This window comes from Triturus cristatus, chromosome 5_1, assembly GCF_964204655.1.
Source record: "Triturus cristatus chromosome 5_1, aTriCri1.1, whole genome shotgun sequence".
NCBI lineage: Eukaryota > Metazoa > Chordata > Amphibia > Caudata > Salamandridae > Triturus > Triturus cristatus.
The window spans coordinates 748,828,008-748,851,633 of record NC_140587.1 but is presented as its reverse complement, the minus strand read 5'-3'; the positions used below and the strand labels follow the sequence as shown (position 1 = coordinate 748,851,633).

Genomic DNA, 23,626 nt, shown 5'->3' with positions numbered 1-23,626 from the left:
TAGGGGATGCCCTCTGACTGCAAGAGTTTCTTCACAGTCCCAAACTCTTGCCGAGCTGCTTGGACCGCGACAGTAAAGTCAGGAAAGAAGGACAACGAATTCCCCTAATAATCAATTGTGCCCTTTTCCCTGGCCAATCTCAAAATGGCGTTGCGGTCTCTGTAATTTAAGATCCACGCTATGATGGGTCAGGTGGGGCGCCCGGCACCGGTTTCGCAGCCAGAGAGCGATGGGCGTGCTTGACTATGAACATGGCGGACAACCGATCAGTGCCAAAAACATCTTTTATTAGTGACTCAATGTAGGTCTCCATCTTGCTGGTATTGGTGGATTCAGGAAGTCCCATAATTCTCACATTATTAGGGCGCAATCTCGCATCCAAATCTTTGTTCTTTGCCTGAATTAGCACCATCATTTTTTCCATATTTCCTGTCTTGTCAGCGACCTCACTCAGACCGTCTTCTGTCGTGGATATTCTTTGCTCCAACTCGCCCATCCTCGTGTTCTGTTTTTCAAGTTGCGCCGACATGTGGTCTAGCCTGTGATTGATGGCGGTCATATTCCCCTCGATGGCATGTAAACTCTTCTGCATGGCCACCAGTGTAGTCTCAAGTGTGGAGGGGCCCTCATTCTGGCCGTCTGCCTCTGAGTCAGAGGCCGCCTTTTGTTGCGCTTTATATGACTTTCGCGCCTCGAAAGTGAGGCAAGGCTGAGACCGGTATGTTTTCCCCATCCCGGGCCTTGACCCAGACAAGGAGGATGGACTGGGGTACGGCTGATCGTGCAGTGAAACAATTTGAAGTGTGAGCACACACCGCACCTCTGTGGGCACAGCAGATACAGATCAGGGCCTCCACATTCCGATGTGGTCACAGCCATCGCCAATCAGTCACACGAGGGCCAGGCCAGCAGGGCCCGCCACGACAGGGGCACCAGCTCCACTGAATTCCGCCTCCCACCTCAAGCGCGCTGAAACAGGGTGAGCGTCTGTGCCAGGTCTCAGCTCATGAGATATCCAACGCGGCAAGACCACGACCCAGGGCTATCAAGCAAGTCAGAAGCAGGGCCCCTTAAATATCAACCCGCGACCGGAGCTGGCAAGGCAAGTGACGAGGGCACCAGACCACGAAGCAGGGACCACAGACAGGAGACCACACCAGCCCCTCGATGATGTTAAGTGGGCCCAACATGTAGGACCCCGCAGGGTGCCCAGAAGTATTCATGCCGGGGTGGATCCCTCACGATACACTAATGCATGCAACCGCAGCTCTGCTGACCGCCGCCGCAGCTGCGGTCCTAGGCCAGACTGCGTCCCGCTCACCGCAGTCGGCTGCCAGCGCCGTATAGCTCTCCCCAGTGCTTTCAGGTTACAGCGGGTACTCTCCGGCACTCCAACCTGCACTGGGCGACTCCTCCACTCCGCACTCTGCACCCAGACTCGGGCCGTAGCTGTGTTGGGTCTGTAGGTGAGGGGCACGACCTCCCCGCCGCCCCCGGGACTCCTTAGGCAGCTGTGCATCGAGGGTCAGAACCGGCCGCCTCCAGTAGTGACCAAGGTGTTCTGCACCCACCCGGGACCCAGTGCACTCGCTCCGTAGCCCACCGGACCGCACCGCCATTCAAGCGCCGATGCAGGTGGCCGCCATGTTGTTGTCGCGCCTCTCAGTCGCCCCACTGCCAACACCCCAATTATAAGAGCTTAGACCACCGCAGTGCCGCCGATGAGTTCCAGAGTGACTCGCCTTGCAGATCGTACGTTTTCCAACTATGATGCAGCGATTATAAGGCAGATTTTAGGCGAATAGCAGCTCAGCCGGGCAGAGCTACATCAGGATGCAGCAATCTTGCCAGGCGCCCTCTAGCGCCCCCTACATTTGATTATTTTTACATTATTTTATTCATATTTTCTACACAGTGAGCTGCTTTGTACGAAAAGCTTGCACCCATCACCCTCAATGAAACCATGCCTATGCAATTTTCATTGTATTCATATTTTCTACACATTGAGTTGCTTTTTAAGGAAGGCTTGCACCCATCACCCTCACTGAAAACAAGCCAATGCAATTTCAGAATGTGTACTTGGCTGATATATATGGGCAAAATAACCCCCTGCTATAAAATATAAGAATATTGCAAGTCACTGAGGAGTTCAATGACCATATAAAGGAACCACCTGGAACTCTGAGGTGAATTGGAATATCCTTTACATTGATGGCAAAGTGTATTTTATTACGTATAACACATAGAATTTTGATTACCCATCCCCGAACCTCTTAGATCTTTGGTGTCTTGTTCTTTCAAGATCATTGCACACAAGGGGCCCGATTCACAGAACTAACTTAAGACAAAATCCTAAACTTACTACTTTTGGTATTCACAGAAGTTAGGATTTTGTCTTAAGTTTATCTTAAGACAAACTTAAGACAAACTTAAGACAAACTTAAGACAGACTTAAGACAGACTTAAGACAGACTTAAGACAAACTTAAGACAGACTTAAGACAGACTTAAGTTAGGATTTTGTCTTAAGTTTGTCTTAAGTTTGTCTTAAGTCTGTCTTAAGTCTGTCTTAAGTCTGTCTTAAGTCTGTCTTAAGTTTGTCTTAAGTTTGTCTTAAGTTTGTCTTAAGTCTGTCTTAAGTTTGTCTTAAGTCAAACTTAGGACAAAATCCTAACTTCTGTGAATACCAAAAGTAGTAAGTTTAGGATTTTGTCTTAAGTTAGTTCTGTGAATCGGGCCCAAGAAGAATAAAAGCAGAACCTGCATTCCAAAATTAAAAACACCAAAAAGCAGTTAGTCATTTTTCCAAAAAGGGATTGGAGGTAATTTCCTCTAAGTCTGGTTAAACAATGCTGTGGCTCAGATTTTGTAGAAACATGCAGAGGTCCTATATGTTCTGCCATTAACTACAGCATCGAGAAAATGTAACATTGACATAGATATCTTTCTTCTGAGCTCTTCTTTTTATGGAAAAATATTTCAGAAATAGGAAAAATCAGTTCTCGTTTTCCTTGTTTAAACTGCGGCTATAATTATGCTCTGTGACCTACCTTTCACCTTGACTGTTGGCTCTGGCAGCAAGATTGTGATATCAGAACTCAATTTAGGAACTTATTAAGGTTGAGCAACATTGCCATTTTTTTATTCCATCAATCAATCAATCAATCGGGGGTTTATAAAGCGTGCTACTCACACATGTGCGTCTCAAGGCGCTGAGACCATGTGACTAGAGATGTCACAACTCCATGGTACTAAAATTGGAAATGGGATTCTGTACAGGATTACAGGTTCCCATGTATTCTAAACATATTCTCACACTGAGCATACTCCTAGGGTGATGGACCTCACAACACGTCCACCTGGTCATGTGATGCTACTCAAATTAGAGCAGAAGTAGTGTCTGTGCAGACCTTTGCCCAGGACTTCACTAAATAGAGCCACCATGTACTGCCAGTTTACCCAATATATTTAGTGACGCTAAAGGTGCACTTGTGTTTCAAATACAGTTGAATCTCATTGACTGCTTAATGCATTCTCCGGATTTTCTTGAATCGAGGTAATTGGTACAATTTTATTTAGCTTTAAAAGGTTGCCTGTTGTCAAGCTGGCACAGGACGAAATTCTGAATGGTGGCTGTTGTGAAGCATAGTATTTATCAGTAAATGTCGCCACAGAGGGCCAGCTTCAGATGGAATAACTTCCAAAGAATAGTCTCGAGGTCCTGAACGTCAACGTACCATTCATTCTTTTCGTTAGTCCTTTCAATGGTGGGCGTACTGTTACAAACACACAAAATATACTTTATTAATCACCTACCAACGAGACTTAAACAGCACTTCACATACATAAGTACGGTAAACATATTTTCGATAAAAGTAATAAAAAGATTTCTTTTAATGAAATGTGGATACCAATACATCATAGTATGAGGAGCAAGATTCTAAAGTACATCATTGTTTATAACATGCAAAAAAAAACGAGCATAGCTAATAGTGTAGAAAATTTAAAGTGAACACTAGAAGATCATGCACCCGCAGTGCCTGAAAATAACGGAAGTAACACATTACTTCTTTACTTGGTTCTCAGTAGCGATCAGCACTCCTAACAAATAATTATATTTCAATCACAAAGAAAATAATTACTTTTTAAATGTTCTTATTTACAGTTATTGACTTACACAGATAAATATTCCATAAACATGTCAAATGGCTGAATGTGCAATAAAGCAAAGCTAACAATTTAATAGATGGCAGATATAAAAAACATTATTTAACCAGCTTTTCAGTTCTGATTCTGTGGTACAGGTACAGCAGACAGGTTATAACAGCTGTTGTTATTTTCCATAAGCTACACACATCAAATTATCATACAAAGGTATCATTAACACATATATACAAACTGGGCTAGTAGCAGGCTTGTGAGGTATACTCTCTCTTCTCTGAGCTGCCCCTATGCAATATGTTTTGTTACAAAAATATATTCTACAATAATTTTGCTACGAATTGAAAAAAGTCGAGGGCCTGAATTATAAAGGTAAACTTACACTTTTGTGTAAGTTTACAATTGTTTGCTATTCACAAAGGTATTCTACTAGTAGTATATTTCCGACTGCGGAGTCTCTGCACATAAAAAGTTGGAACAGTCCTATATTTGTATGTGCGGATACACCGAAGTCGTAACAATACTATTAGTAAAATACCATAGTAAATAGCAAACAATCATAAACTTACACAGAAGTGTAAGTTTACCTTTCTGAATAAGTCCCAGAATGTCAACTGCTACCTTTAGAAAGTAACAATTTTACCAAACAATCACAGTTTTTGTATTCTAGAAGCGAGATATAATTAATTGGGGGCCTTACTCCTTTTGTGAAATCTGGAGTAGTGAGAGACGAGGGCCGGATTCACAAAGATAAACTTACACTTTTGTGTAAGTTTTCAATTTTTTTGTATTCACAAACTATGAGTTAACAGTAAATTTAAAAATGCAGAGACTCCGTAGTTGGGGGGGAATAGGCGGCACGTGAAAAGATAGGACAGGCCTAACTGTTGATTACTATTAACTGTAGTTAGTGAATACAAAAAAAGAGTCAATACACAAAAGTATATGTTTACTTTTGTAAATCAGGCTCTGTGTTTTGAATTTTGCTGTGGCCAGTCAAGTGCTTTATAGTGTTTGCTTTGATGACGGTTTGCCTTATTTTCTTAGTGAATCCTGCCAATAAAAGTTCAGAAAAGACCTGGTTAAACATCATGCTTGGTTGTCCATGAGAAACTCACACCTCTCTTACCAACATTGGAATGAGTTTTGGGTTTTGCCATAACAATCAGATAACTGAATTTCCCTTGGTGACTTGTGAAAGCAAGGAAATGTTCCAGCATTCGCAGCCGACATGGCTTACGGGTAGGGGCGGACACGGGGTCGCACGGGGTGGGAGGGGAGCACGTCAAGTGGGGGGACGGGCGAGTGGTCACGAGGGATGGGCGAGTTGTTGCGAGGGAAGTGGGGATTAAATATATATATTTTTTTAACTTACCTTTCCCGGGTCTTGCTTCTTCACTGCTTGGCGGCTCCTGCTTTCCTGCCTCTTCAGGAACAGGAAGCAGGCAGCCTCCCTCCTCTCCCCTAAGCCATTGGTTGGGACGCTGACCACACAGGTGTCTATGGGGAGGCCATTTTCTCCATGTAGGCTGCATGCAGTCTACATGGAGAAAAGGGAGAGTGCACATGACTGGTTTGGTCCACCCAGAGGGTCCACCAAACAGTCAGGGTCCCCAGTATTGGGCAAGCCGCTCCTCCCCTGCCCTCGAGCAGACCTGCCCACCCGCCCGTCTCAACCAAACTCTTCTTCATTCTCGCACTGCGAGAAGCAGAAACAAAAAATGGTATTTATAATACCATTTTGTGTTTCTGCTTCTCGCACTGCAAGAAAGCAGTGGGGCGACGCTCCTCCGTCCACATGGATGAGCCGCCCCTGTGTTCCAGAGCCCTAAATCACTGGAGGAAATTGGGAAAGTGGTGCAGAGATTAGCAGAAAAATAGTTTAAAAAATAGGCGTGAAAGAAAAAAGAGAATAGGATGCAGGGAACTGCTGCAAATGAGGATCACTATGGAGAAAAGAGCAAGCACGAAGAAGTAAGACGGAGACTGGTACCTAGATTTCATCACATCAGGTGACAGGCCTGAATCTCTTTAGAGATGACCCAGCCTGTCCTCCTGAACAGGATGGATTAAATATTGTCATTTATAAATACAGGGCCTGATTAAGAGTTTGCTGCACAGACACTCCATCACAAATGTGAAATATATCCTGTCCTCATTATTACAAGAGTATTAGTATATAATAAACTTGTAATAAGGTGGACAGTATATCAGTCAAGTTTGCGATGGAGTAACCATCTGCCAAACTCAAAATCAGACCCTTAGGGCACCATTAGTATGGCGGGCGGACTTTGTCCACCCGCCATACACTCGGGAAACGGGACCGCCCGCTGAGGGTGTGGCGGTCCCACACTCCCGATTAGCATGCGCCCGCCACACTGGCGGGTGCATGGCGCATCTGCAACATTGCGGCGGGCAGTGCAGAGAGCCCCACCCGCCGCAATGCCACAGAGGCAGCCTGTGCCTCTCAATGCACAATGTAACAGGCACCACGCGGTGCCTGACGCGTTGTACATTGAAATGCAGGGGGTACCATAGGTACCCCCATGTGCACCCCCCACCCCCTAGAATCCCTGGGGACCCGATACGGGCCCCCAATGTCAAACACCGTCTGCCAATGCCACAGAAAGGCAGGTCCCCACCTTCATAGTAATATGGATGGCGGTGTCTACCAGACACCGCCACCATATAAACTACTTTTCTGCCCGGTAGGCAATTGGGCGGTTTACCTACCGGTGGAAAACCGGCAGACGGTCTTCCCGTCTGCCGGGGTCCCCCCACCATGGTAATGTGGCGGGGGGTAATTGAATGCGGGCGGAGGTTTTTAGTGGCGGATCGCCACCGCCATACGGGCGGTGGCGATCCGCCCGCTATACTAATGAGCCTCCTAGTTCCTAATGTTTAAAGCAGCAATAGACCATGATTTTGATCCTTCTGGGGCCCTAGCAACTTAATTTTCTTACTGAAAATAAAGTAAAAACAAGAGGACTGTCTGCCTCCAAAATGAGGCACAGACAAAAATAAGAACATTGGAGCAGGATGGTCGAATCACAGCAGCAATAACGAGGAGGTTCATAGAGGTAAATTTGATCATGCGAAGGAAATGACACTAAAACAAGAGAACTTTCAATTTCTTTTTGAGTGTAGGTAGGCAGGAGATGGTAAACAGGGTAGGAGGATAGGAGTTCCAAAGTATGGTGCCATTGCCAAAAAAAGACCAAAGACTTGGGCATAGTTTCTCTTCAGTTGAAGACTAGCAGTTCAAGTAGCAGCGAGTTTTAGTTGCACAGGAGAGACTGCCCACCGAAGAATTTTCAGCCACATAGCACTGGGTTGCTTTGTGGATGATACACTCTATCATAAAAAAATATCTACCTTCAATGATAAGTCATTGCCATGCACTGGAGTAATATTGTCAAACTTGTTGCTTTCAGAGACAAATCGAGCAGCTGTATTCATCACTTTCCTGTGATGGACAAATTGGACTCTGGGAAATCATGTGAGAAGTTGGTTGCAGTAACAAACCTGAAGAAAAAGAGAGCTTGAACAAAGGACTTCTGTTCCTCCTGAGGAATACAATATCTGATAATCTAAGGTCATCTGAGGTGGAGGGAGAACACCTGAACAAGGTATTGATTTGGTCTGGAGTTTGAGTCTGTTTTAAAAAATGACTCCCAGTGATTTGGCATAGTGACAATATAGAAAGTGAAATTACAAGAAATTCAGTTCAATGTTTTAGAGAGGCTGGAGATATTGTTAATAGAGGAAGTCTTGAGGTGCAGCTGAGTGTCACCATTGTATTGGGGATAAATGATACTCAACTTCTTAAGGATGGCCCTCAGAGGTTCCATGTAGAGCCTGAACACGGTGGGTGAAAGGATGGAGCCTTGGGGGACACCTTGTTGACCCATAACCACAGTGGAATAGAATTCACTATTTTAACCACCTGGGGCCAATTAGACAAGTAGGAAGTGAGCCAATCAAGAACAACTCCCTAGAAGGCTGTTCTGTCTTTGAGGATGTTAACCAAGAAACAGTGATTTATTAATGGGCGCTCAGATGTAACATAGAACAATGACGGAAGAATTGATGTAATGTAAGAAAAGGAGGCTAATGCATTCTATAAGGATAGCTCTCATTGAAATAAAATGTTTTTGACTTCTCGAAAAAATGCAATTAAGAGCATAGTAAAAGCTATGAACAGATGGATAAGGACTGGAAACATAGAGCCTAATTGAGATGCTATGTAAACAGTTTATAATACTGTAAAGAACTAGGAATAGAAAAGTATTTTAAAAGATCCACGGACCACTACATAAATCATCATTTATTATGGTGTATTTAAAAATTGCACAATTGCATAATGTTCTTGGTGCGGAAGTCATTCAAAAATAAGTGATAGAAAGAGGGATCACAGTTTGAATAACCAGGTCTTTAACTGTAATTTGGTATTGGATTAGATTTAATTTCAATATATGGGTACTTGGTAGATGGTTGATAGTCAAATGGATTTCTTGATGCATTGTTGTCATATGCTGTATGCAAACTTTTTTGGATGAATACCACTAAACCTGGGAATAGCACACATGAAGTTTGATGGCTGTGCAGTATTATATCATCTTCAATTGGATTATATTGCTGAAGAAACTGTTGTTACATATTCCAATATGATTAAAAACTCAATTAGCTTTGGTAAATATATTATCATATTTTTGTGTTATGTCTTTTGGTGTTATGTACTAAAATACACAATCAGAGTTGACTCATTATTCCATTTTGCTTTCAATATAATAAGCTAATTATTATTAGTATTATCATCATCATCACATGCAACAGGCAGGAGATTGCGGTAAGTCTTTGAACCCATGTTTTCTGCATGCAACCATGTTCCATAGTTCATACACAAATCAAAATAACTGCATGACCACATGAAGTTCACAACCCCAGAAGGTTCAAACCATATGTGAATATATTCGCTCAAGCCAACTCCAGAAGGTTAAATAAAATATGTATTACAGTGTTTTCAAATAGAAGCTACCATTGTTGCTGAGACAGTTATGGCCTGAAACTCTGACACCCTAGCAAAAGAGCAGCCAGCAAACAAAATACAATCAAAGTTACACTAAAATAGTCATCAAGAATCAAGCACCGATAAAACATGCATGCACATGCAGCTGAATATCTCTACAAACAGACATTGCAACCAAACTTTGATTAGTTGACATTTGAAAATAACAAATCCTTCAATATATTACATTGAACAATTGGAGTTCTTAAGTTGTTGTGGGCAAAAAGCTTCTGGGAAAATGGACGTTGCCAAATGCCCCTTTGTTTTCTTATGTGGATAACTCTTGTTTTACATCACTGCGAAGATGGACTCTGCAGGCAAACTAAAATATAACAGTGGTATTTGAGCTTGAACATTAACCACTTACCTGCCTGCTCATGCCTTAGTGAGCCTTAAGAGTACAAGAATGTTGTGGCTGCCCCAGATAAATAGCTAATATGAATCGTGTAAAACAGGATCTAAATCTGATTATTCTATGAGAGACTAATCAGATTGACTTAAACTGGAATCCTGCTGTGGTATTACAAGGTACAGGTTGTACCACTGGGTTGGGTAGGGAAACTGGAAAAAAGGATATCTTACAATGGTCCCTGGACTTTTGGATGATTCAACCTCTATCTCCTCGTCATTTTACTGACCCTGGGTGAGTAGGAGGATCCCCAAAAAATGGATTTGCCTGGTTATCCGCTCCCACTATCCATGGACAGAAAAAAAAAATCATTCATCTGAATCTTTACTCATACACATTTTATAGAAGTTTATAATACACACTGAAAACAGAAAAAATTCTCTCAGACTAGAACTATGAGCACATCTTTCTGGTGACGATTATGGACAAGAACCTCTGATCATGAGTCAGAAACCTGTTAGTCACTAATGACCTATAACTGAAGCTTAACAGAGATTGAATATGGATTACATCATGCAAAGCTCTACAAGATGTTCTCCAGACTTTATTTGAAAACTGCTCCTATGTGCCTCATGATATAAACTCCCTTTGTGTAGTGCTTGAAAGCATGCTTGCGACTCGATCAAACACAATATCTGGGAAAGAGCGTGTAGTTCTGAGAACTGCTCTTTTTTCCTACAATAGCAGAGTCAATCATCTTTATCAAGCAGTTCTTTATAAATTGGAGAATAATCTGAGCTTTTGTTTAGGCTCCCTAAAGCTAAATGTGGTTGTTCATCTTTGCATATGTGTGACGTTTGCTCATGTCTTCAATCTAGATTTATAAAGGCCTGCAGAGCATGCTGGATAGTGTGAAGGCTTTTATTGTGAACACAGTTTTCTATTGCATAGTTAAGTGGATGCTGTTACCCATTCACACTAGGTATTTTCTACCTCTTCCTCTTCACAGCTTATTTATATTACCATGAGCCAAATTAGAGTACAAAGAATGTTTGATTTTAGAACATCTTTAAGATTTACCTGTTGTTTAGATGCACTGGGTTTTCAGCATGCCATTGTTCTAAACATTTGATGGCAACTTTGAGAAATAGGTGATTTTGTTAATATCTCAAAGTATCCAGCTGCTAGTTGTACCTTGCTTCAGTGCTAAATCTGTAAATGAAGGGTTTCAGTTAGCTGGGTGCTGTTTAGATTGTCATAAGATCTGTGTTTTTTATCTTTATATAGGATACAGCTTTTTAAAGGCTCACTATTAATTGTCTTTAATATACATAGTTGTTTTACTGTTATATACACTTTAATGGGGCACTATTAAGAAATGAACAACTATACAACTATACCCTTTTTGCCTTATTATGACTACCTAACCCATCAAGAAATTTCAAGAGGGCGCCAATAATTTTTAATCGTCACCTCTCTATCTACTTCAGGTGCTCTGTCTAGATGATGGATTTCATACCAGGTCTGTCTCCCTAATGGAACTTAAGTCTATGTAGGCTTTGTGTGACCCTTTTCTGTTTTCAGTGTTTTCCTCTAGTCATACAGAAGACAACACTTCATTTGGATCTTTCCCTTTAGTTTTTTCAGTGATGTGAATAATTCCAGGTTTCAGGATCAATCCGTCAGTTTCCACCTGCCCTCGGTTCTCTTCCACTTCATCGCATTTTCTCTTTGACTTTTGGCCTCCTTTGCTAAACACTTCCTTAAATCGTTGTTTAAGCTCATTATCAGGACAGTAGACGTATTCATAGAGACCTCCTGCAATGACGGCTCCAATGATTGGTCCTATCCAGTAAATCTGTAATAAGGCAAAATACAAAAATAAGCATGTGGAAAAAAATTTGTACTTTATGTATTCATCTTGAATGTTTAAATAACATAACACTTGACTCTATATGACCATATGTTTGCTTACTTTACTAAGCATATTCTTTAATACAAAATAGAAACACTGAAAAACATGAACTCAGTACAATCTAAATAGGTAACTTGATGGTCATGGGTAAAGATAGTAGTAATAGTGAAAATGTGAAATAATTACCCAGTGGTTATCCCATTTTCCCTTAATGACAGCAGGCCCAAATGATCTTGCTGGGTTCATACTGGCACCAGTGTAATTGATCTATGTAAAGAAATATAGCATTGTATTATCAACTTATAATCAGGACATTCTAGATCCACTTTCTACAGCAATTGTCAAAACTTGACTTTTATCTAAATGTACCTTCCATATACAGTAACCCATTGTATAATACATTATCTTCCAGCACTGTTTAAAACGTCATCCCAGACAGTGGTTGTCCAACAAATGCTATTGAATATATCAGTGCAGTATATGGAGATAACCACAAAACTGTTCTCTTCTGTCCTGGAGAGTATGCAAACTACTCTCTAATGTCTAGAGGGCAGCATCACGCATTTTGACAACACTATTTTTGGTAGGAATTGGACATTTTGTTAGCTTTGTGGTCCCGCCCTTCAATGACATCCATTCTGCTCCATTGTAAATTACATCAGCAGGGACTATGTTGTGTCGTGTATTTGTTTTTAGAGTAAGACTACAAAACAGAATTATTGCCGAAGCATGTGAAGAAATAATATTAATTATTTCCCATATTAAGCAGTTAATGCTAATTGATAATGTTTCAGGTTTAGTTAATTTCATTACTTTTATCATTCAATCAATCAATCAGTGAACTTGTAGAGCGCGCTACTTACCCGTGAGAGTCTCAAGGCGCTGGGGGTGGGGGGGGGGAGGTGCTGCTACTGCTCGAAGAGCCAGGTCTTGAGGAGCCTTCTGAAGGTAAGCAGGTCTTGGGTCTGCGGCAGATGGGTAGGGAGGGTGTTCCAGGTCTTGGTGGCGAGGAAGGAGAAGGTACTACCGCCGCAGATTGTTTGTTGGATGCGCGGGACGGCGGCGAGGGCGAGGCTGGCGGAGCGGAGCTGGCGGGCGGGGGTGTAGAAGTTGATTCTGTTGTTCAGGTAGGCTGGTCCGGTGTTGTGAAGTGCTTTGTGTCCGTGGGTGAGGAGTTTGAAGGTGATCCTCTTGTTGACGGGGAGCCAGTGCAGGTCTCTTAGGTGGGAGGTGATGTGGCTGTGGTGGGAGACATTGAGGATCAGTCGGGTGGAGGCGTTTTGGATGCGTTGTAGTCGTCGCAGGTGTTTGGCCGGGATTCCTGCGTAAAGTGCATTGCCGTAGTCCAGCCTGCTGCTGACGAGGGCTTGGTTCACCGGTCTTCTGGTTTCGGTCGGGATCCACTTGTAAATCCTGCGAAGCATGCGGAGGGTGTTGTAGCAGGATGGCGTTGACCTGCTCTGACATGGATAGGGAGGAGTCGAGAATGAATCCTAGGTTGCGTGCGTGGTCCGTGGGTGTTGGAGCTGTTCCCAGTGTGGTCGGCCACCAGGAGTTGACCCATGCAGAGGGGGTGGGGCCTAGGATGAGGACCTCCATCTTGTCTGAGTTCAGTTTCAGACGGCAGCTCCTCATCCACTCAGCGACGACCTTCATTCCCTCGTGGAGGTTGGTTTTAGCGATGTGCGGGACCTTGGTGAGGCAGAGGATGAGCTGGGTGTCGTCGGCGTAGGAGATGATGTTTAGGTCGTGCTGGCGGGCCACTTGTGCGAGGAGGGCCATGTAGATGTTGAACAGGGTCGGGCTGAGGGATGAGCCTTGGGGTACGCCGCAGATGATGTCGGTGGCTTTGGATCAAAAAGGATGGGAGGTGGACTCTCTGGGTTCTGCCGGAGAGGAAGGACGTGGTCCAGTCCAGGGCCTTCTTCTGGATTCCGGCTTCTCGGAGGCGGGTTCTTAGTGTGCAGTGGCAGACCATGTCGAAGGCGGCTGACAGGTCCTGGAGGATGAGGGCTTAGGTTTCGCCGTTGTCTAGTTGGCACCTGATGTCATCTGTGGTGGCGATGAGGGCTGTCTCGGTGCTGTGGTTTCATCTGAATCCAGACTGGGATGGGTCTAGGATGTTGTTGTCCTCGAGGTGGCGGGTCAGCTGTATGTTGGCGATTTTCTCGATGACCTTCGCCGGGAAGGGGAGCAGGGAGATGGGCCAGAAGTTCTTGAGGTCTTTGTGGTCTGCCTTGGGCTTTTTGAGGAGGGCGTTGATTTCGGCGTGCTTCCAGCTTTCCGGGAATGTCGCTGTGTTGAAGGAGATGTTGATAACCTTCCTTAGTTGGTGTGCGATGGCTGCGTTAGCTTTGTTGAAAACGTGGTGTGGGCAGGGGTCTGATGGAGATCCTGAGTGGATGGAGTTCATGACCTTGCGTGTCTCGTCGTAGTTGACATGGGACCAGGAGGTCAGTGGGTTGGTGCAGGTGGTGTTCAGGGTGCGGTTTGTTGCGGTCGAGGTGGATGAGGTATTGAAGCTGTCGTGGATGTCGGCGATCTTGCGATGGAAGAAGGTGGCCAGTGAGTTGCCAAAATCCTGCGAGGGCGGGATGTCGTTGGTGTTGGCACTGGGGTTGGAGAGTTCCTTCACTATGTTGAAAAGTTCTTTGCTGTCGTGTGCGTTGTTGTTAAGTCGAGCTTTGAAGGACGATCTCTTGGCCGTTCTGATGTGTTGGTGATGTCTGCGGATGGTGTCCTTGTCAGCTGCGTGGCTGTCTGGTGTTTGGTCGTGGAGCCATTTCTTCTCCAGCTTCCGGCATGTACGTTTGGAGGTCTGGAGTTCTTTGGTGAACGAGGCGGCTTTCTTGCTGGGGTGGTTGATGGAGGGTTTCTTGAGCGGGGCGAGGATGTTGGTGCCGTCGTCTATCCACTGTCTGAAGTTTCGGGCAGCGGCGTCTGTCGGTGGGGTCGGTGGGTGGGTACTGGGCGAGGGTGGAGGTCAGCTGGTCTTTGGTGACTTTGCTCCAGCAGCGACGAGGCAGCTGTTGGGTGCGGTGGTGCATGGTTGGTTTCTTGAAGGTGAAGTGGATGCATCGGTGGTCGGTCCAGTGGACTTTGGTGGTGTGGTTGAAGGCGATGTGGGTGCTTGTGGAGAAGACGGGGTCGAGCGTGTGGCCGGCAGCGTGGGTGGGTTCAGTGATGAGTTGTCGGAAGCCGAGGTTGGTGAGGTTGTCGATCAGGGTGGCGGAGTTGGCGTCGTTGTTGTTCTCAAGGTGGAAGTTCAGGTCCCCGAGGAGGATGTAGTCAGTGGAGGCGAGTGCGTGGGTTCTGGCGAGGTCAGCGATGGAGTCGCTGAAGAGGGCCCGGGGTCCAGGAGGTCTGTAGACGAGTGTTCCTCTGAGGGTGGTGTTAGGGTCGGTGTGGATCCGGAAGTGAAGGTGTTCGGCAGAGTTGAGGCAGTCGTCAGCGAGGGTGTGGACCTGGAGGGTGGATTTGTGGACGATGGCTATTCCTCCTCCAATTCCGTTGGTGCGGTCTCTGCGAGAGATCTCGTAGCCGTCCGGGATGGCTATGGTGATGTCAGGTGCCGAGGAGCCGTTCCACCAGGTCTCGGTCAGGAAGGCAACGTCTGGGGCAGAGGTGTCGAGCAGGTCCCAGAGCTCGATGGCGTGTTTGCGTGCGGAGCGGGTGTTGAGGAGTAGGCAGCGGAGGTGGTTGGGTCCGATCCTTGGAGGTTTGGTAGTTCTGTTGCATGTGAAGTTGCAGGTGTGGCAGGAAAAGGGTCCGTAGGTGCGTTTCGGGGCGGCCTGGAAGCAGCGGTGGTCTCGGCCGGTGTTGAGAGCGTGGAGGCTGGTGGTGTCGTAACGGAGTCTGGCGTTGCGGCGGGTGCGGGGTCCAGGGGGTCTTACACTGGGCGCGGTCCAGGCTCGGATGGGCACAGACGGGCTTGCCTTTGGTGCGCCTGCTGCACGCCAGTGGCGCGCCTGCTGCACGGCCTCCATAAGAGGGTGAGAGGGAGGGAGGAGCAGCTGGGAGGCGGGAACCTGAGGAATACAACAGTTATGTAAACAGGGAGAAGGGCACAGAGCAGTCAGCAGAGACCAGGGAGAAATACAATCAGGGAGAAGGGCACAGAAAAAACCGGTCAGCAGAGACCAGGAAGCACACAAGATACAGGCAGCGAGCAGCTGGCAGCCGTGTGGTGGTGTGGGGGCGACCTACCAGCGGGCAGGGTCAGAGGTCACTCCTTCACCACTGCGCGGCCTCCATAAGAGGGGGAGAGGGAGGGAGGAGCAGCTGGGAGGCGGGAGCGGGGTGGCCAATGGGAAAGCGGGGGGGGCGGGCTGCAGGGACGCAGCAGCGGGAAGCTGGAAACGGCAGGAATGTGACGATCCGGAGCCGGCGGGCACTGGGGAACCTGAGGAATACAACAGTTATGCAAACAGGGAGAAGGGCACAGAGCAGTCAGCAGAGACAAGGGAGAAATACAATCATACAATACAATCATATAAATACATTTATTGTTGGTGGTTGAGGGATACCCTTCTCTTTATTATCTTATTTTTTTATTGTAATTTACTATTTACAGAGTCTTTATGCTGAAACATCTGAATAACCCACATCCCATGTACCCTAATTTCATGATTGTTTGATTCAAAGAAGAACCACATAAAACTACTCTTAGATATACAGTGACCAATATTTATCCTCCGTCAACTTCATTGATTCATTATTTCATCTTCCATCTCCAATAAGGCCTAGACAACCTATGTAAAGCCAATTTGAAATGGCTTGAGATCAACCCTTCTTAGGAAAATGACCTTCAAAAAACTATGGCTAGAGTTAGCCTTCTAATCACTTCAAGGAATGGGTTCTAGAGATTCTTTACATGAGTATCTTTCCATTGTAAGCCCCACTGGACTGTGTTAGTGAACCTCTGTTGGGCAAAAGGAGTGTTCCCTTAATGCCAAAACATTGATCAAGTCACACCTCGACTGAGTGAAATTATCTTCTGGCGCAGATTAACTAAACAATTTTCATGCTGGCTCAGATCTTTCCTTCTTGGCAAGAGTCCTTGAGAGTTGTTTTGAAATGCAGCTTACACATCACATTTCGGGTAACAATCTTCCTGAAGGGTTTTAGTCATGTGTCAGACAGGACTGCAGCACAAAAACTGCTGTGCGCCAGGTAGTAGATGATGCAATATGCTTTCATTACTCCTGCAACTCCTGTCCCCTGGATCTTTTTGATCTTTCAGCAGCATTTGATACAATGAGCATATCTCTGCTCACTACGGTACAAAAATAATACGATCGTTTAAAACCCTTTATTGTCATGCTGAAGAGTTCAGAAATCATACCTTATTGGTATGTTTAAAATGCACAATTCTATCTTCAAATTATCTCTCCAGAGGACGTTCTACACCTTGCCAGTTAATATGTAATTATTAAAAAATACTGTGTTTCTCCTCATCTTGTCCTGTCAAACAACCTTACCATCCAATTTCACTTTAATCACTGAGAGAGCTAAATCCTTGGACTTCACCTTAGATAACAGACTTAGGGCCAAATTAAGCGTCTAGTCCACCTTATTACAAGTGCCATAGGATATAATATACTTTTAATAACACAATTATATTTGTGATGCAGTAACCCGTCTGGCAAACTCCATGGGCCCGATTCACAGAACTAACTTAAGACAAAATCCTAAACTTACTACCATTTTGGTAGTCACAGAAGGCACTTACTCATTTTGGTATTCACAAAAGACACTTACTCACTTCGGTATTCACAGAAGTTAGGAGTCCTAAACTTAGGACTACTAAATTGAGAAAAATCCTAATTTTAAGACTTTCGGTATTCACAGAAGGCATTTAGGAGTCCTAAAGTTAGGAGTCCTAACTATACTACTACTAAACTGAGAAAAATCCTAATTTTAAGACTTTCGGTATTCACTGAAGGCATTTAGGAGTCCTAAAGTTAGGAGTCCTAAATTTAGGACTACTAAATTGAGAAAAATCCTAATTTTAAGACTTTCGGTATTCACAGAAGGCATTTAGGAGTCCTAAACTTAGGACTCCTAACTTCTGTGAATACCGAAATGAGTAAGTGCCTTCTGTGAATACCAAAATGAGTAAGTGCCTTCTGTGAATACCAAAATGGTAGTAAGTTTAGGATTTTGTCTTAAGTTAGTTCTGTGAATCGGGCCCCTAATTTAGCCCGTCACATGCAACTAAAAATCAACGTATTGGCCAAAAGCATGTATTTTTCGAACATTTCTTAGGCAGATTCATCAGCTCATTTCTGAACAGAACTTTAACACTCTGGTTTAATCTCTTGTGATAGCAAGATCATACTTTGGTAACTCTCTTCTGCAAATTTCATCTTACCCTCTGACGGTAGTAATACAGGCAGCAGCTCAATTCCTCATGGGGTAAAAAAGTCAACTTATTTCTTCTGCTGATTTAAAGCTTCAGTAGCATCTCTTGAAAGCCAGAGCTCCCTAGAAAATGTTTTTCTATTACTCATAAGGTCCTACACACCTTCACTCACCCATATCCGGTGTCTGAACTAAAAGTCTTAAGAGGGCTAAATGAATATAAAGTTAATAACTGAAATAACTATTGTTGGAGACTAGGGAACAGACGGAGTTCATTTAGACCAATGTATTTGCCTCAAGGAAGATGCCTTATTAATGTGTCCTTAAGAGGGAATTTTGGAAAGGTAAGGTAAATCATAAATAAATAATAATAATTAAAATGTGTCAAACCATCAAAAAAAATCCATTCACTGAGTTTCTACGTCATGTCAGACAAAATTTCCTGTAAGTGACTGCCATTGTGTGTTACCAGACAGGATGCAAGGTAGAATATCTCTTTTGTTTTCCAAAACAAACCCCTGGTTCAGAGAAAACAAAATAAATGACATGTTTTTGTTGAAATCCCTTCTGGCATGTGAGCTGCAGCAGTTTTGTGGAAACCGATCCCACAGTCAACTCTGTATTTGGAATGCGGGCCGAGGCAAGGACATAAGAGCCTTGGTCACTTCATTCACCGGCCTGCCAAACTCTTAATCGCACTGTAAGTTTGAGGGTGACTTCTTCAGCTGAAACAACCTCTACTACCAGTGAGCTAAGAATCTTTACACCCTGACTCTGCAACAGAGCCTTGCTCTGCTAGGACTTCTCAAATACACATATTTTGACCGACCTATTTATTTTAATTACTACCTACACTAAAATGTATTCCAAATATCCAGATCATCTTTGACAGTGGTCAATGATTAATATTAAATTCTGCTTGCAATATTGTTTACTTTTACAAGTTTGATAATGCATTCTTATGCGTTTTTGAAATTGGATTATCTGAACATAATGTTTTTTATCTCTTTTGATTTATGTTACATTGTTCCTTGCAGTCATCATCACCCCTCACAGTGTATGTGCAGATCCTGAATTAGACAGATATATAACCTAATTGTATAGGTTTTAAAACACATAAATAAATGTGTTTGTATAAATTGCTTTTGATGAGAAAAATTATTTACCTATGTAGTCTTTCTGATTCCACTTAAAGAACAGTCAGGCAATGTCTTTTTCTGCCTTGGCTAAATCACTGTATGAGCATAATTAAAAATAACACACAGGAACTGTAGTTCATATACTCATCAACAGGGAGTCATCATCACCATCACCATCATCATGAAAAAAGCATTTTTCAGTTACTTAAATCAATCATAAAAGGATCACTAACATCAAATCCACAGTTGTTCAGATAAAACAATAAAAAAATCTTACATATACTAAAAACCACAAAACAAATAAATAAAGATCTTCGCTTAGAGACTACTAATTTACAAGCCCCTTGCACTGGAAGTACTCCCCCTTTTCCCATATTAAAAGTGATGCAGTGGTGGCTCAAGGGGCTTATAATTAAGCCCTATTGAATGTTAGGCAACATACATAAAAAGTACAGTGCAGGCTTCCATTGTTGAAATCTGAACACCTTAAGAATTGGTTTTAAAAACGTTCGAGTTAGTGGCGCATAGTACTTGCAGAAGAAGACAAAGTGCTCAAGGGATTGCACAGCAGACACATATTGCCCCAGGGTAAACAAAGTAAAGATCTTATAGTCCCTAAACGAAACTTGGATGCTAGTGATCTTTCCCAGGGGCTCACATCCCTGCTCAAATATTGCTCAAGATTAGGTGAAGTTTGTATAATTACATAGTCCTGCAGGAGAGATGTTCTTAGCTGCTCTTGCTCCCTAGAAGCCCAGCTATGGATCATAAGAAGATGCAAGACCTTGAAAAATCCACTTTGGTAAGGAGGATGGGGATGAAAACATATCCTCCCAACCAATTGCTTTAGCCATAGAACTCACATACCTCAGCATGGGACCCTTCTCACAAATTAAATAATTTCACCCATGCGGTCTTTCTGATTTCACTTACGGAAAAGAGTCAGACAATGTCTTTTTCTGCCTTCGCTAAATCACTGAATATGCATATTTAAAAATAACATACAGAAGCAGTAGTTCAAATTCTCATCGACAGGCAGTCAAGATCACATGGAGGTAAATTTGTCACCAGAACATAAAACAATTTGTACTTACAGCAAATAAATGACCAATAGCCACAGAAAATCCAATTGATAAGGCTACTGATCCAGTGAGATCCATTCGCTTAGAGTCACAACTGGCAAAGATAGTAAAGACTAATTGAAATGTAATGATCAATTCAATAAGCAGCCCATGTCCAGCTGACAAGCGTCCCTCAATCTTAAAAAGAAACAGAAAAACATAATTATTTCAATGGCTAATAACCAGCACTTCGTGATCACACAAAGATGATTTGATCTGAGACATATTCAATCCATTTTATTGTGCTATGGAGCATTAAACAGAAATAAATATGTACTTTGTAGGCCTTTAGGTCAAATATGTTAAAAAGGAAAAATAATATAATATAAACATTCAAACATGTTGACTTAAGGGGGGATTTCCTAATTCAAAACACATTTTGAAATTCATAAAATAGCACTCTAGGAGTACTGTTTTGTATACTTTTATATAAATAAGTCGAAAAAAATCTAAAATGGGAATAAATTAGGAATAGTGTGCGAATATTATTATGGAATTAGTACAAATAGAAATGTTTGTGCCCTCATTGCACTTTTACTTATAGGGAGATGGACATTTCAGGGCAGATTCACAAAGGCATGTACGACTAAATAAAAGTGTACTGCTTTTATACTACTATTCATAATCATAAATGATTTGGGGAATTGGCCCCCTAATTTTCACAGATATTGCAACCAAATTTAACATCACAAGGGGCACTAGGCAGGGGTGCCCCTTGTCACCGCTCTTGTTCAACCTATACATTGAGCCGTTTTTGTGTTGGCTTAGGGCAGATCCAACTATTCATCCTTTTAAAATCGCAGAGCTAGAGTTAAAACTTGCTCTTTATGCACATGACTTGCTTCTGTTTACATCAAACCCGACAGAAGCTATACCCAGGCTATTTGAGAAGGCAGATATGTTTGGAGGAGTTTCAGGATATAAGATTAATAAAGAAAAGACAGAAATAATGGAATGGAATCAAGCTAATGGCAGTCAGGGGGTTAAGAGCCAAATGAGGTATCTTGGAGTCAATTTAGCTCAGAATCTAGAAGATATCACCAAAATCAACTGGAAGAGGGTTTCCAAAGAGGTGGTAAGTTTACTAACACGATGGGCTAACCTCCGTTTAAACATCTATGGGAGGGTTAACCTTGTAAAAATGATTATTTTGCCGAAAATCACCTTTTTATTTAACTCTGTCCCATTATTATTTAAGGTGAAGGATATCGCTAAATTACAGGGTAAAATAGGCTCCTTCATCTGGGCTACAAAAAGCCCCAGGATAGCGTGGAAAAAGTTAAGGAGAGGCCTCACTGTTGGTGGGTTAGCGCTACTCGACCTACTTATTTACTGTTACGCTTTTCATTTACATTTTTTTAGAATTTTGACCAACAAAACTGATTCCTCATCATTAGGTCTTTTGTTTGAGGCAATGTTAAAGAATGTAGAGTATGGGCAGAAGTTTTTTCTTTATAAGTATGGAGACCCAAAGTTCTATAAAAAAGTCAGACTAAAGATTTTGGGGCGGCACTAAAGACTTGGATGCAAATCAGGAGAAGAATGAAAATTCCGTATTATGCAGCACAGGCTCCAGTCTGGGACTCTCCGGGTACACCGGAATGCTTACAAGATCAACTTTGTCAACCGCTAAAAAGGGGAGGCATAAAATTTTGGGGAGACCTGCAAGAGGATTCGAAATTAATAAGCTGGGAGGCGTTAAGCAGCCTAACTCGAGGGACGCTGACTAGGTTCAAGTTTTATCAGTTATCCTCCTGGTGGGCAACGCAGACATGGGGCAAAGACGAAACGAACTGGAAATTTGATCTAGTTTCTAGAACAAGCATATGGAAAAGGGAAGTTTCCTTTTGGTATTGGGCCCTCCTGGCAGCTGGTGAGGATGTGGAACTTGAAACTATAAGACTGTGGGGCAAAGAATTTAGAGGCAGAGAAAAGGAAGTCTATAAAATATGGTCTGACTCTTTTTCTATGGTGCAGGCAATAGTTAAACCAGCCACACTTAGGAGGAACCGTCTTTACACAGCCTACAGAGTCTATTGAAGCCACGGGGAAGGAATATATCTGCTCCAGGTGTAAGTGCCCTGCCACCGATGATATTCACATGTTCATGGATTGTCCAAGAATGAAGCAGTATTGGACCGAGGTATGCATTTTTTTGGAAGCTGTGTTGCATCAACAGATGGAAGTAAGTCTCAATATGATTTTTTTTAGTTTACCAAATGGTTACTCTATGAATACATCTGCTTCCAAGTTTGTGTTTTATGTGGTAATTCTTGCTAGGAGGGAAATTTGCAGGGCATGGAAATCTGAACCCCCCCCCGATTTTTGCTGATTGCTTAAAGAACATTATTTATACCAGCAAATTAGATGTGGCTTGTGACCAAAAAAGTGAAAGCAAGATTTGGGCAGCTTTGGTGGACAGGAGGGAAAAGTAAAGCTGGTCCTATGATTAAGCCAAGGTACCGTTGGTCCTGTCCTCCTAAGTAATATTGGGCGCTCCACGAAATGCGAACAGGAGTGGGAAAAGGTAACATCTTGGAGGGAAACATCTCTTTTCTCTCCATATGCCTCACCCAAGGGTCAGTAATAGTTTGCTTGGATAGATCGGAGGAATCCCATCAAGAGCTTTTTCTTTGCTAATATGAGGACAAAAAAAAAGAAAAAAGATATTGCAAACAAATTTACCATAGAGTTGAAAGATTTCTAAAACCCTAAGTACAACTTCAGAATTTCTCCTCAGAATGATAGCCTCATCTTTCAAACACTCCCCAGGTTAGGGAACAAAGCAACTTGTAACAAACTAATTTCCAATCAATAAACATACAAGGAAAAAAACTGTCTTTTCAATATGAAAATAGGGGTTCGAAGTTCCATTTCAAAGACCTGGTTAGACCCCTGTTTTGGAATGCCAAATCAAGGAGTCTCTCTGAACTACAGTTGGAATGTCTCAGGAATAGGGAGAGGTCGAGGTGATATGGCAGGGATCAGTATAAGTGCCCTAAAGAAAGTTACCCTGTGTAACATTTGTAACAGAGTGGGGCATTGGAAGTGGGATAGCCTTTGCAATCCAGACTGAATTATGACAGAATATCAAGGTGTGAGTCCAGCAGGCCACGGAGAGCTTCCCCCAATACTTTGACCTCCTATGACCACCCCGATCATCCCTAAACCTCAGTTATTGCCAAATTCCTTAAACTCAGTGCAGATGCAGGGAGGTATTCCCAATCTCCAAGCGAGTCAAAGTGTACCCAAAATCTGATGATATCACAAGGAGGTATGGTTCCCATGATGTTTGGGACTTCCATAATCCACATCCTGTTTCTTCCCTAATAGACACAGGAGTCACTCATTCAATGGTTAGAACAGTTGAGGTCCCCAACATACCTCTCTCTGCAAAAGAAGTCCAAGTCATAGCCATTAGAAATAAACAGTATACCAAACTCTGTAAGCTTACTTGGATGTGATTTACACTGCAAACTCAACTGCATCATCTATTGCACGCAGAATGGTG

General features: G+C 43.2%; 1 protein-coding gene across 3 annotated transcripts in view; it reads right to left on the bottom strand.

Annotated features, from left to right (window-relative positions):
- Nucleotides 1-8,470: 8,470 nt before the first annotated feature.
- LOC146831422 (aquaporin-4-like) overlaps nucleotides 8,471-23,626 on the bottom strand; it is a 237,651-nt gene continuing 222,495 nt past the window's right edge. For 2 of the 3 annotated variants that reach the window (XM_085605718.1, XM_085605719.1), the window contains exons 3-5: nucleotides 20,089-20,253; nucleotides 11,679-11,759; nucleotides 8,881-11,435 (exon numbers count right to left, since the gene is read on the bottom strand). In XM_085605718.1, the coding sequence (XP_085461844.1) occupies nucleotides 11,175-11,435; nucleotides 11,679-11,759; nucleotides 20,089-20,253 (507 nt within the window). In that variant the 3' untranslated portion in view covers nucleotides 8,881-11,174. Of the gene's footprint in view, nucleotides 11,436-11,678; nucleotides 11,760-20,088; nucleotides 20,254-23,626 lie in introns of all 3 variants that reach the window. The other variant, XM_085605717.1, reaches the window with a different exon arrangement.